We start from the raw sequence: 12,939 nt of genomic DNA, 5'->3' as shown, positions 1-12,939 counted from the left end.
TTTGCCCTGTGCATTCGTTACCGAGAGCGTGATTGCGCTCGGCACGAGCCTTTTATTTGGTATGATAAAATGCAATGAAAGTGGATTTGCAATTGCAGTATTCTTTTCATTTTCATTTATTTATTTGCATAAAATTTAATTTGGATCAATTTTCGCTCTTACCCGGGAATTGATCCTTACGATTATTTTCTGTGAAAGTGAAATTGCAAGTGCAGTATTCTGTTTCATTTTCATATATATATTTTATGATAGCATCATATTATTTGGATCAAGTTTCCGCTCTTACCCGGGAATTGATCTTTTCCCCTTTAAGTTCTATGAAGTGAATCGCAAGGGCAGTATTCTGTTTAATTTTCATATTACTTTTCACTGCTGTGCGGGGGTAGGGGAAGCGAAGGTCTGCCAGGAAGTCGTCGGAAAGCTCTTCCGCGACTCCCTTGGTATCCGATTCTTAGTCTTCCTTCCTGCCCCCCACTCAGCTTCCTCGTTGTATTTTGTATTTGGGGTCTTCCTTGCGTTCGGGGTGGGGCATGTCTTCCCCCGTGCGTGAGGGAACCCCTCTTACTAATCTATCTATGCTACCGCAGGTGCTACATCCGTGGGAGACGACCTTGGACAGGTATGGACCACCGCGGCGGCAGGGCGTGCCTAGCATCCACGGGCTGCTGCAGCGTCTAGCGAGGTCTGGGGCGGTCTCCACTACTACCACGGCCGCTTATGCTGCTGCTCACCCCCCCCCCCCCCCCCCCCACCCCCCCCCCCCCCCCCCCCCCCCCCGCCTGGTCTACACTCCCCATGCTGTGTCGGTGACGCCGTCTGCCGCTACTAGGGCCGCCGCCGTACCGAGGGGAGGTTGCCGCCGCCGCCTGTTTTCTTCGTGTTGCCTGCCCCAGACTTCCGCTGTTCCAGCAGCTCGCCCCTGGACCGGCCGCCAGTACCCAGGTTCCCGCTGGCTGCCGATGATTCTACGAGGCGATCGCTGGGCCTGCCGTACCTGCCGCTGATGTGATTCCCGCTGTTGGCTTGGCTGTCCCTTCTGGGTCTACCGCTGCCGCTGTTCCTGCCGCTCCTGAGCTGGTTGCTGTTCCTGTCGCTCCTGGTTCCTGAGCCTGTCCATGCTGGTCCTGCCCACGGTGTGTCTTTCCCAGTCCCAGGTCCTTCCGGACAGGTGCAGTCGGGCCTTGTTGCTTCGGCAATAGCCCCGGCTCCGGCCTGGATGGAGGACCTGACGACTGTCCTGCGTGAGCTGACGAGGAAGAGGAAGAAGAGGAAGGTGTCATCTTCGTCTTCATCGTCTGCTGCTGCCTCTTCCCCTTCGACTTCTAAGGCCCATAAGCCGAAGAAGAAGAAGGCTGCCTTCCCCCCTAAGAAGTCTCCTTCGGGAACTTCTAAGGGCCCGTCCCACCCCGGTGGGACGGGGGGGTCCTTCTGCTGGTCCTCCTGCTCCTTCGGGAGCGGGCCCCGTCTCCCCTTCCGTAAGGAAGAGATAGACGGGGACCAGAGGAGTATCGGTTAGCTCTGGTACTTCCTCGCCTGGTGCTAGCGGCGATGCCGCTACGCCAGGTTCCGGCTCGGTCTCTCGTTCGCGGGAGATCCCGAGTGTACGTTCTCCCTCGGGAGACCGTGCAGCCAAGTTTCGGCGCCAGAGTTCGCTCGGCGCCAAGACGCGGCACGGAGCAGAAGGCTGGTGAGAGCCGCTCAGGTGACTCTCGCCAGGCCAGCGGCCGCTCTTGCAGCGACCAGCTGGTACCTGGGTTTTCCCCCCTAAGAAGGCTCCTTCGGGACCTTCTAAGGGCCCGTCTCGCTCCGGCGATTCGGGAAGCTCTTCTGCTGGTCCTCCTGCTCCCTCGGGAACAGGGCCCGTCTCTTCTTCTACCAAGGAGAAGAAGACGGGGACCAGAGGAGTACCAGCTTCGGCTGGCACTTCCTCGCCTGGTTCTAGCGGTTCTGCCGCTAAACCAGGATCCGCCTCGGCCTCTCGTTCGCGAGAAGTACCGAGTGGACGGTCTCCCAAAGTCTTGACGCCCGAGCTCGCTCGCTGTCAAGACCGAAGCGCGGAGCAGAAGACTGGCGAGAGTCGTGCAGACGACTCTCGCCAGGCCAGCGGATGCTCTCGCAGCGACCAGCCGGCTGCTCGGGCTGAGGCGAGGAAGGGGTCCCCGCGGCCGTCGGTGCCAGCCTCGGCTGGTACCGGCGGCTCGACGCGCCGAGAGGACGCTCACCGGTCTCACCGCGACAGCGAGCCTAGCAGGTCACCTGACCGCCGCTCCCACAGGGACCGGGCGGATAGGGGGACCAGCAGCAGCTCCTCTGCACACGAGATCGGGGCCGCTGTTCTCGGTCCAGCTGTTTCCCTGGGAAACGGATCGACTAGGCCTGCAAAGTGGCGATCGCCTGCAGCCCTCCAAGCCCGCTGGTTCTGCCAGCGAGCGAAAGAGGAGCGTCATGTCTTCCTCTCCCGTGCCTGCAACTTCCTCGGTTTGCACCAGGAAGAGCGAGGCACAGCGGGGTGATCGTGAGGGGCATACCCCGCACGATCCCGTCACGACGCCGTAAGTACCAGGTATGATCTTCGGACCGACCAGGACGTACGCGCAAGTGGCAGGAGGAATCCGAGAGGGGTCTATCGCAGTTCCTCCTCCTTAAGGGGGAGGTTCTCGGAATGCTCTTGTTCGAGGGGCTTGACGGTCCTACTCTGCAAGATGCTATGACTTCCGAGATCCAGAGGAACTTTGTCGAGGTTATGGCGCTGATTCGTCAGCGCAACGACCTCGGGGAAGGATTGCCGCTCCCACCAGCAGAGCCCACGTCTCTGCTCGAGTCGTTTTGGGGCCCGAGAGGGAACCCAAACCGACGGTGGGTCTGCCGCGATCGGAGCTTGCCGATTCTGTCTTGAACCAGAGTCTCTCGTCTCCGGACAAGAAGGCTCTCTCAGTTCTGGCCGGTCGATAAAGCTACTTCCACCTCCTCTACTGCGACAGCGGCGTTTCTACGTGTCTTCGGACACCGTATTTAAATACTGCTTCAGTCCTCCTGAGAGGTTTCGACCTCGACGAGGACTGGAATGAGTCGGAGGACGGTATCGGCTCTCTCCTGTCAGGTGTCGATCAGCCCCACCCAGACGACGTTCACAGTGGCGGCAGACCCTTACCTACAGTGAGAGTTCGTAACCCTCCTCGGGAAAACATTTTCTCCTGACGATACGTTTTCCCAGACTCTGAGAGGCATCGCCTTGCGGCGATGGCTGCTCCTACTCTTCTCCAACTGCTAGTTCCACTGGGAAGGCGAGCGAGTATCCAATTCCTCCCCCATTCCCTCTCTCCTTACGGCTACGAGGGAAAAAGGAGGGATCCTACAGATTTCTCTGTAGGATCCCACGTTGGGGACTGCGCTACCGGGGGGACCTTCGGGTCCCACCTGACGTAAGCCCCGGTCGTTGAGGAGGGATCCTGCCCCATTCTCGATTTCTACGGGAATCGAGAGGACCACCAGCCGATATCGTTTCACGAATTCGGTGGGGGTTCGCAGACTGCTTAGAATTCTACGGAATTTCTAGCGCATTCAGAGTGTTCGAGTTTTTTACGATCTCCAAACACTTAGGCGAGACCACGGTCCAAAGTGAGCGAGACGAGAATCCCCGATATGTTACACGATAATCGGGAACCTCGCCTATGCTCGAGTTCCTGGAATTTCTAGCATTGGGAAGAAGACTGCTGCTGAAAGAAGACTATCTCACAGTAGGCAACCAACCTGGAATAGAGAAGAACGGACGGGAATATCCAGTTTGGCTGGAACTATCGTCTTAGTATTCTGTTCACCATTGAAGCTTTCCTTTGAGGAAGACTTCTCCTTCACTCTCTTTGATAGAGATCGAAGGTGGTCGATCTCCAATCCTTATTTTGTTTTCTTGAAGGAAAGAATTTAGGATGGGGATCGTTGTTCAGAATCCTACAAATATACTACGTATATTAACCTCGCGACATGATTCTGCTAAGCAGTTTAATTGTCCGAAGGGTAGGCGCATATCCTAGTTAATCTACGGATTGCGACTTAGACGAGAAGTATTCTAATTGAACTGCAACTCGGGGTTGCCTGCAACCTCCCAGGAGTTTTCAGTTTCAATTTTATATACTTATGGTTGTGTCACGACAACACCATTTCAACTTTTATATTTACCGAAATTCGTTTCGCCTAAATATAATTGCTCGAGCATATCTTTTATGCTCGGTGGTTCTAGCCGAACGCATTCCTTCGTGGAATAATGGTTTACCTGGCAACTCAGGATGACGAGTCAGTGAGAGGCCAGGCTCAGCTACTGCGTATTGAACTGCCTGATAGCAGCTCAGTATCAGCTGGGCCTCCGAGATGCACGGTCAGTTATGTCTCTCTCTCCCCTGCTTTGATTGACTACCGAACCGTATCTCTGCCCAACAATCATGGACTTAGGTCTCTGATTAACGGGGATTCTCGCAATAATGAAGGACCATCTACTGCTGTGACGCTAGATTCCATCGCCTTCGACATTGCGAGAATTTTCAAGAGATATCTCTTGGACTCTTTCATCTTTCTGTTTACCGCACGGTAACAGAAGTCTGTACAAGTCTCCCGCTGCATCGCACTGCGATAATGCGAATGATTTTGCAGACATCTGAGTTTGTCTTCAAAATATCTCGTATTCGTAGGTGTACAATTGTTCATTGTTCAACTCGAATTAACAGATGTGTCATAAGACATCGCCTACTCTCCGACCTGACAGCTCTACTTCCAAATGTTCAGCCCATGAGAAGCAGTTCTTCAGGCGGCTTTCCCCTGTGTTTTCATTACTGAAGAACGCCCCGCTTTCATTGCAACTACGACTTCTCACCGGACAGCAATGAAATAGCGGTTAGCGTTTTCAGTCATTTGTAAGCACAGGATATGAATCTTGAGAATCCTTCTCTCGATTCGTCTGTGAAGACTTAGGTTGCATTCAATATCTACCTTCGTCTTCAACGGTACATAGTGTTGTTTCTCCTTAGCTGAGATTCAACAACTATGAGATGTTTTGCCTTCAGGGACCTCGGTCTCTAGAAGGCAATTGACTTTCGCCTGTTGGGCACATGCCTTAATAGAATCATCACCTCGCTGTCCGGCATTGGTGACAAACAAATACATTATTTGTTTGGTCTCTCGGCATAACCCTTTAAAGGCGAAGGTCACGTGACTTACTCGGATGCTTGGACAACTTGCCTCCTACCAGAACGCAGTCAGTCGGCAGCTGTCAGAGCGCCCGAGTCAGTTACGAACTACGCTGTTGACTTAGTTCGGTTGTTACAGAGCAATCATTACTTCGTTTTAATAGCTTGTCACAGTACCCATACCATCGACACCCACCATGGAGTGTCGGTGTCCTATCCACTACCGAGAACTTCGCTGCATGGGGATAGGAGGATGCGAGAGACTTCGTGGCAAACGGACAGACCAGTATGGGTACTGGACATCACCGAAGTAGAGAAGAGGGATAGGTCATGCGACTATTCCCTTCTTTTCCTCTGAGGAACTGCATGACTTCTCCTGCGAAGTCAAGCATCCAGGGGATGGGGATCCGTGACGCTCGATTTCGTACCGAACTTCGTAGCGAAGACTCAGAACCTTTCGGTCCCTGACGATTGGTTCGAGTCGTTCACAATCCCCTCCCTAATGGACTTCACCGCTTCGATGCGAAGGAGATGCTGCCTTGTCCGCAAGAACTTCTCCGTGGCGCAGGTACTGAAGGCAGGGGTCTGGTCCAACCAGACCACATGCCCCTCCTTCTACCTTCGGGATATTGCCCACAGGTCCTTGGATCTTTTTCCCTGGGACCCGTGGTGGCTGCTCAACACGTTGTGTAGCGAACCCAGACCCTCGCAGGCTGAACAGCATCGAGTCCTGGTGTGACCGTAAGAATGGATGAGTGAATGAGAGTGTGACTGGCTCCTCTTCCCATCTTTTTCTTCCCCTCTACCTGTGGTTAGAGGGACACGGTCGTCACCCTGCTGGATAAGGACAAGATGCAGGTGAGCTACTCAACAGAGCCCCATCCTATCCCTTTCACTAGGGATAGGAGCGTATATCCACCACTTCCTCCAATAAGGGGGAGGAAGTGGATGCCAGCTTGAGACAAACCCATACTTTATGTTGCCTCTTGCAAACAGGAACAAGTTCTTGCTTGCTGGTACGAAGAGATACGCTTGCCTCTCTCTTAGTACTCGGCCCAGAGGTCTGACCATTGATCCTGCGGTGCACACCCCGATCAATCGGACAGAGGCTTGGATCCCTCCCTCGCTCTTACGACCAGGGAGGCATTCCAGGGATGGACGAACACCAGTCTGTTCATCAAAAGACTCAGATTCCTCCCACCAAGAAGTGAGTCTTCCTATTGTTAAAGGACCGATGGTTTGTATTACATATCGGAACAAATGACAATTTGTCGAAAATTGCATTTTTCCTAACTATACAAACCTGAGGTCCTTTACATATAGTCCCTCCTCATGCCACCCCTCACTCTGCGTATTTTGCATGGGCCAAAAGCAAAAGTGATTTGTTTACCTCACTGTCGGACAAGCAGTTAACTACCGTTCTCCCCTTGTTCGAAGCTTACGACCGTTCCAGCTGCCGCCAGCTACTTCCTATTGTTAAAGGACCTCAGGTTTGTATAGTTAGGAAAAATGCAATTTTCGACAAATTGTCATTTCAGGACTGGCTGATCTAGTAGGTCAAGAACAGGAAAGGGCTCTTTGCCCAGTAAGAGCCTTAAGTTACTACGTAGAAAGGACAAAAAGCATTAGAGGGGCTTCAGCTTCTCTCTGGTGTTCTGTGAAAGATCCTACTAGACCCATGTCTAAAAATGCTATGGCTTTTTTCGTAAGAGAAGTCATTAAAGAAGCGCATTTGCTTTGCCGGGAAGAATGCTTCGGTTTGCTTAAGGTTAAAGCTCACGAAGTGAGAGCGGTAGCTACGTCCTTGGCATTCAGAAAAAATTTAGCCCTCAAGGACATTATAGACTCTACGTTTTGGAGGACAAATTCGGTCTTTGCTTCGCATTACCTCAGAGACGTGAAGACAACTTTTGATAATTGTCAAACGTTAGGCCCGTACGTATCCTCAGGTACAGTACTGGGCAAAGGAGTTTCCACCCCATAACCTACTAACATGCTAGGCTATTATTTTAATTAGGTTATAGTGTTTTATGGTTGTCTGAGAAGGTTATTACCTGCTCAGTTTTTGGTGTAGTATCTTGTTATAGTGATTGTGTGTGGTTCAGGTGACTAACTTTCCTAGCATGAATGCCCGTGGTAAATGAGGGCTAGGGTTCTCTGTCAGCAAATTGGTCATGTCCAGTTGTCAGACCCTTGTTATTAGCTTTCTCAACAAACAGGTCACATCCTAGTTGAGAGCTACTAAGGTTTAGCAGGCTAAGAGGCAGGACCTACGAAGTCAGCTACCTTAGCAGGTAAGGAACCTAATAGTAATTTTAAAAATTAGCTAATTTTTAAATTATGACGATGTTGCTGTCTATGACCCACCTCCAAATGTGTCAATCAGCTATATATATACCTGCCAGGTAAGTGTCATGCATCAAAATGATATTGTTATGATACAATAAAGTTTTATGCATACTTACCTGGCAGGTATATATAATTAAATTCCCACCCTCCTCCCCTCAGGAGACAGGGTTCAGAGAAAATCTAAGGAAAACGGGAATGGTTCTGAGCACCAGCGCCACGGGAACAGGGTGGCGATCACCTGAACTACCAGTGTACTAGCGGTTGCCGCGAGTTTTGAAATTCTGCCAGTGCGACAAGAGGATAAGCTATATATATACCTGCCAGGTAAGTATGCATAAAACTTTATTGTATCATAACAATATCATTTTATGTACATACTATTGTCTTTTTTTTAGGTTCACAGTTCACAGTCAAGTGTTACATTGTCATAAAACCATTTAAAGTCAAGTGAAATTTCCTTACTTTATTTTACTTATGTGTTTTCTTATTTTTTAACATGTCAACTTGTCATCTATTAATGTGATTACTTTCACAGATGGGATTGAAAGTTGGTGTGCGTCAGCGTGGTTGCAATGGTTTAAGCTATACCTTGAATTATGCAACAGAAAAAGGGAAATTCGATGAAGAAGTTATTCAGGATGGTGAGTACAATTAAGATTTTTTTTTTACTTTTTTTTTAATACAAATTGTTGGTGTGATATTTACAGTTATTAATGAAGTAATGAATTTGGGTAATCTGCCACATGTGTCACCCTCACCCTTATGGAATTCGTGCTGTATATCTTGATTGTATTCCTTCTTTTGTTGATATGTCTTTGGAGATCCTATTACACATTTTGTTCATTGCTTGTTACTGCTTAATTTTAATTTTGACTTGCTGCACTTACATATATTATTCTTCTTGTATTATTCCTTATGTACATTACAGTTGAACTTGCAACTGTGCTTTGCTAATATTTTTTTCTTGTTGGATCATTTAATTTGGCCTAATCCTTCCTCCTGAAAACTTGCAATGGTTCAGTCCATACCTAAGAAAGTTGGTTGTTAAACTCCCTCAAACTACTGTCCTGTTGTTTACTTCCTAGTATCACAATAGTGTAAAAATTATTCTCTAAAATCTTTTGCGCCACTTCTATGTGATCACTAGCATGACATTTTAAAAGACATTATTGGGAACCTCCCCTATTTCACAAATGTTTGGTCAACTTTCAACATGATTTTGGAGAATCTTATGTTGTTAATTTTGATATCTATGTCTAATAGAATGGCATAAGGCCTTGTTAACCAAACTTCTTGCTTGGGACCTTAATTTTCACTTTATTCAAATGTTTAGCTAATTTACATCTATTGTCAACAGCATATCTGCTTCCTTTCCCATCTCTTTTTGTGTTCTTTCATCCTCTGCTTTTGCCTACACTTTTCATCCATGTTTCATGATTTTTTTTTTATTATATTTTTGTTCTTGATCTTCTCTCATTTATATTTATGATCTTATCTCATTCATATTTATGATCTTCTCTCATTCATATTTATGATATTCTCTCATTCATATTTATGTTGAAGAGTCAAGTTAACAAAATTTTCCCTCCTTTGTTTCTTAACCCTCTGCTGTTATTTACTATGAATATGGAAATTAACTTTTTTCATATATCAAATTATTATTGCTGAGATGTAAATGTGTGTGGTGATCCTGGAGGATTCTTAATGAAAATGTCATTGAATCCCTAATTTGGATCTGCATTTTTGGTGTTAAAGGTACTCCAAACTTGTCTTAAACCCCTAAATCTACTAAGAAACAATTGTGTGCTGTCAAAATTCCATTACTGTTTCTTTTTTCTAATATACTTATTAAAACTTTGTTGTCCTTATTTTTCTATGTTTTGAATAATTCTTTCATATATGGGGAGTTCTTTTGTCCCTCTCATTGATAGTATTTAATGAAAGTCAGTTTTGTTTGGTTAGATCAGTGACTGGGCTCTTACCTCTTCTTTCAATTCTCTCTCTCAGCCACCTGGGGCCTTCAAAGGTTTTTTGTATGGTTACATTACTATTCCACACTTGTGCTCTCTCTTGTTCTGGTGGCTCTCAGGCCTCTTGGTGGCCCATGGCCACTTGCACCAGACTTCTCCACGTTCCCCTGTTGATTGCTGCATCTCTGGGCATTCTCAGGATCCTCCACTCCCTATTCTCTTAGATCTGAACGTATTATCTTTCAGTCTCATCCTCAGTCTCCCCACCGGTCTTCTCCTTTCTGCTGGTCCTTCCATAACCACTTTAGGCATTCTGTCCTCTTCCATTCTAACCACATGTCCAACCCAACGTATCCTCTGCTATCTTACATAGCCAGTTATTAGTGGTTGTCTGGTTAAGTCTTTCATTTACTGTTTGCCTTCTCATTGATATCGTAAATATGACTTGTTATTCTATGCAAAATGTTTTGTTAAAAAACTAGTAGTTTCTGCTCTTGATGTTTAGTCAGTGTCCAGGTCTCACAACCATATAATACTACTGGCCTGATAGTGGTGTAAATTCTTAATTTTGTAGACCTTATGATGTCTCGTCTCTCTAAAAGATGATGTAGACTGAAAAAGTATCTGTTCCATGCTGTAATTCTAGCCAGAACCTTCCTCTCCATCTCATTTTGGATGTTAACATATACTGCCTAGATATTTAAATTCCTTCATGTTCTCAATATCTCCCATACTATTTTGTTTGTGCTGTTGTTGTTGGTTGTTCCTTGACAGTCGCATAATTTTGGTTTTACTTCCACTGATCTCTAGTAGTCCCACCCTGGCAGCAGTTCCTTTGAATGGTATATACTATGTACAAACATTATATTTTGTATATCTGTACCTAAGAAATCAACATCATCTGCAAATACAAGGACTTTTTGGCATTTTTATCTCCCAAGATGACCCCACCCTCAACTTCCTTGATACTCTGTATTATTTTCTCTAAGTGAGAAGTGTAGTAAGTTTCCTCTACTTTAATTTACTGAAGGGAAAGTTTTAAATATTGTAGATACAGTAGATTATCAGAAAATGCTATTCTACTGGGGGGGATAGTTGTATGATACGGGACAAAGTAACATGTAACGGCTATCAAGAAAACTGCTTTTGAGACCGAAAGTTCTGCCTTTGTTATCCATCACATAAAATGAGACATCCACGATTGGTTTGAAGATTTTTGTAGGGAACTTTTTAAAACAGTAGCTACTCATGAGGACTATACCAAACAAGTACGCATCCAATTGTTTAAGATTTTCAACCTCTTCAACTAGCTAGGTAAAAGAAATACTAACAGTCGGCATCATTTTTTACCAGTAGAACAAGGTTACGCTGATCAAGATTATTTTTTTTAAAGTTCACTCATCATTCTTTTTTACTTCTATATTACATAATCAACAACAACAACAACAAAGTACACTCGTACACATGATAAATTTACGCCAACTACTATGTAACTGCTTCTGTGGTGTTTATAAGTGAACCAGCCCATGTTTATCCACCCTGCTGGGGCCACTGAATAATGAAACAATCTTCGTTAATCTTTGATAGGTATTAAAGGCCCCTATATACTGTAATCATTTTTACTGTTGTCAAGAGAATGAACTTGTTGATTTTAATCACATTTGCAAAATTAGGTGGATCTGTGTATCATCCTACTCTTCTATTTGTTACAGTATTAAAAGAATGCTCGGGGTTCAGGTTGTATTGATTAAAAAGAATGGAAAAAAATTCTTTGCTAATCACTGTTTTATAAATACATTTAAACTAACTAAGCAAGAACATTGGCAGTGATTAAATAAGAATTAATGCATGCAATTAAATCTTACCCTTGATTGATTTTGTGTGGATGTTCATGGAAACTTTGTTTTGCAGGTGTCCGAGTAATCATTGATAAGAAAGCTCAGCTAACATTACTGGGAACAGAGATGGATTTTGTAGAATCCAAGCTCTCTTCAGAGTTTGTTTTCAATAATCCCAACATCAAAGGAACTTGTGGTTGTGGGGAAAGTTTTTCAGTATAGTATCTGAGAAGATTTGGAATTGTTGGAAATGTTGTGATACTATGCTTTTAAAAGAAAGGTATACATACATATTTTATATAGATAGGTTAGGCTATGATGTTTGTCAGGGGAATTGAGATTAGCATGGGTTTCATAGTTACCCATTTTGTCTACCTAATATTTTAGCAGACTTATTTCAGTGCCTAAGGACTTTTACTGAAGCATAAATAAAGTATCCTTGAATCGTATTTTCAAAAGCAACTTATAATTATACTTTTGAAGGGACAGTTTTATTTCATGATACAGTATATTTAGTAAGTATACATAGTATAATTTGTTTTCGTGTGTCTAGTTTTTGTGATTGTCTTTGTACTGTAATTACTTAAGCTGTATTTACACATTCAAGGATTTTCCTTAGTAAAGTAATTACTAGTTTGTAAAATATTAACTAGTAAATAACTAATTTTCATAGTGCTTTTAGTCCTTAAATTTTCCATTTCAGTCCAGATTAATGTTAAGAGTAAATGTTAATCAATACAGCGTATCAAAATTACCGTAGATATTTTACCATGATTTTTAAGACCAGGGTTCTTTATTTGTATGTGTCTGTTCATTTTAATTTTAAAAATGTTCAATAGAAATTTTATTTACTATCTTCCATAACTTTGTTTGGAGATCAAATAAGACCATGCCATGCAAACAGTGGTTCTTGATACTTATTAAAGTAATAATTTTCATGGTGACATCACCTGTACGTTTTAACAAAACCTTTTTTACACATAGTGGTTATTATTATTATTATTATGACAAAATCAAGTTAGTATGCAGAATGTTCAGTTAAGACTGATATGACTTTTTTGAAATTATTTTTACTGGAATTCAACCGAGAAAAGGCAACTGAGTAACAAATAAAATAGAAATAATTAAATGGAAAGTTATCCATCCTGTATTTAATGGAATGATCTTAAGTTCATCTTTTGAGAGGTTTTATTCTTAACTGACTGAATACTGTAATTGTTTTGTGTTGAATAATTATTTGAGATTTTGGTGGTTAGTACAACAAAGTAATGTGTTCACATTTGTACACAAGGAAAACTTATTTACTCTTAAGCATGCTACTTGTGCAATTCAAACTATTTATTTTGATGTTAAGGTACGGTTAAGAAGAGGGTATTTGCTCCTTGTAAATGAATGAAATTTATTGTACAGTGTAATGTAGTCATTTCTGTAAATGAAAATGTATATAAGAATAAAGGTATTATACATTTATTAGTAATTTCATTGACAGTATCACAGAGAAGACATATTACTGCACAGTCACATATAATGTATGGTGAGCATTTGCTATTTGTTGATTTTGAATGTGCTTGTTTGACAAATTGTTCATATCCCCTCTTCTTATGT

At 44.3% G+C, this 12,939-nt stretch overlaps 1 protein-coding gene across 1 annotated transcript in view; it reads left to right on the top strand.

Moving 5' to 3' along the window:
• The window catches only part of LOC135198770 (iron-sulfur cluster assembly 1 homolog, mitochondrial-like), a 28,653-nt gene extending 15,849 nt beyond the window's left edge, over positions 1-12,804 (top strand). Inside the window, exons 3-4 of the mRNA XM_064226683.1 lie at positions 8,062-8,167; positions 11,408-12,804. Of these exons, the coding sequence (XP_064082753.1) occupies positions 8,062-8,167; positions 11,408-11,556 (255 nt within the window). The 3' untranslated portion in view covers positions 11,557-12,804. The remainder of the gene's footprint in view (positions 1-8,061; positions 8,168-11,407) is intronic.
• The last annotated feature ends 135 nt before the right edge of the window (positions 12,805-12,939 follow it).

This window comes from Macrobrachium nipponense, chromosome 22 (genome assembly GCF_015104395.2).
Source record: "Macrobrachium nipponense isolate FS-2020 chromosome 22, ASM1510439v2, whole genome shotgun sequence".
In the NCBI taxonomy this organism is placed as follows: domain Eukaryota; kingdom Metazoa; phylum Arthropoda; class Malacostraca; order Decapoda; family Palaemonidae; genus Macrobrachium; species Macrobrachium nipponense.
The sequence above is the reverse complement of the archived record's forward strand: the minus strand, read 5'-3'. Positions and strand labels throughout refer to the sequence as shown.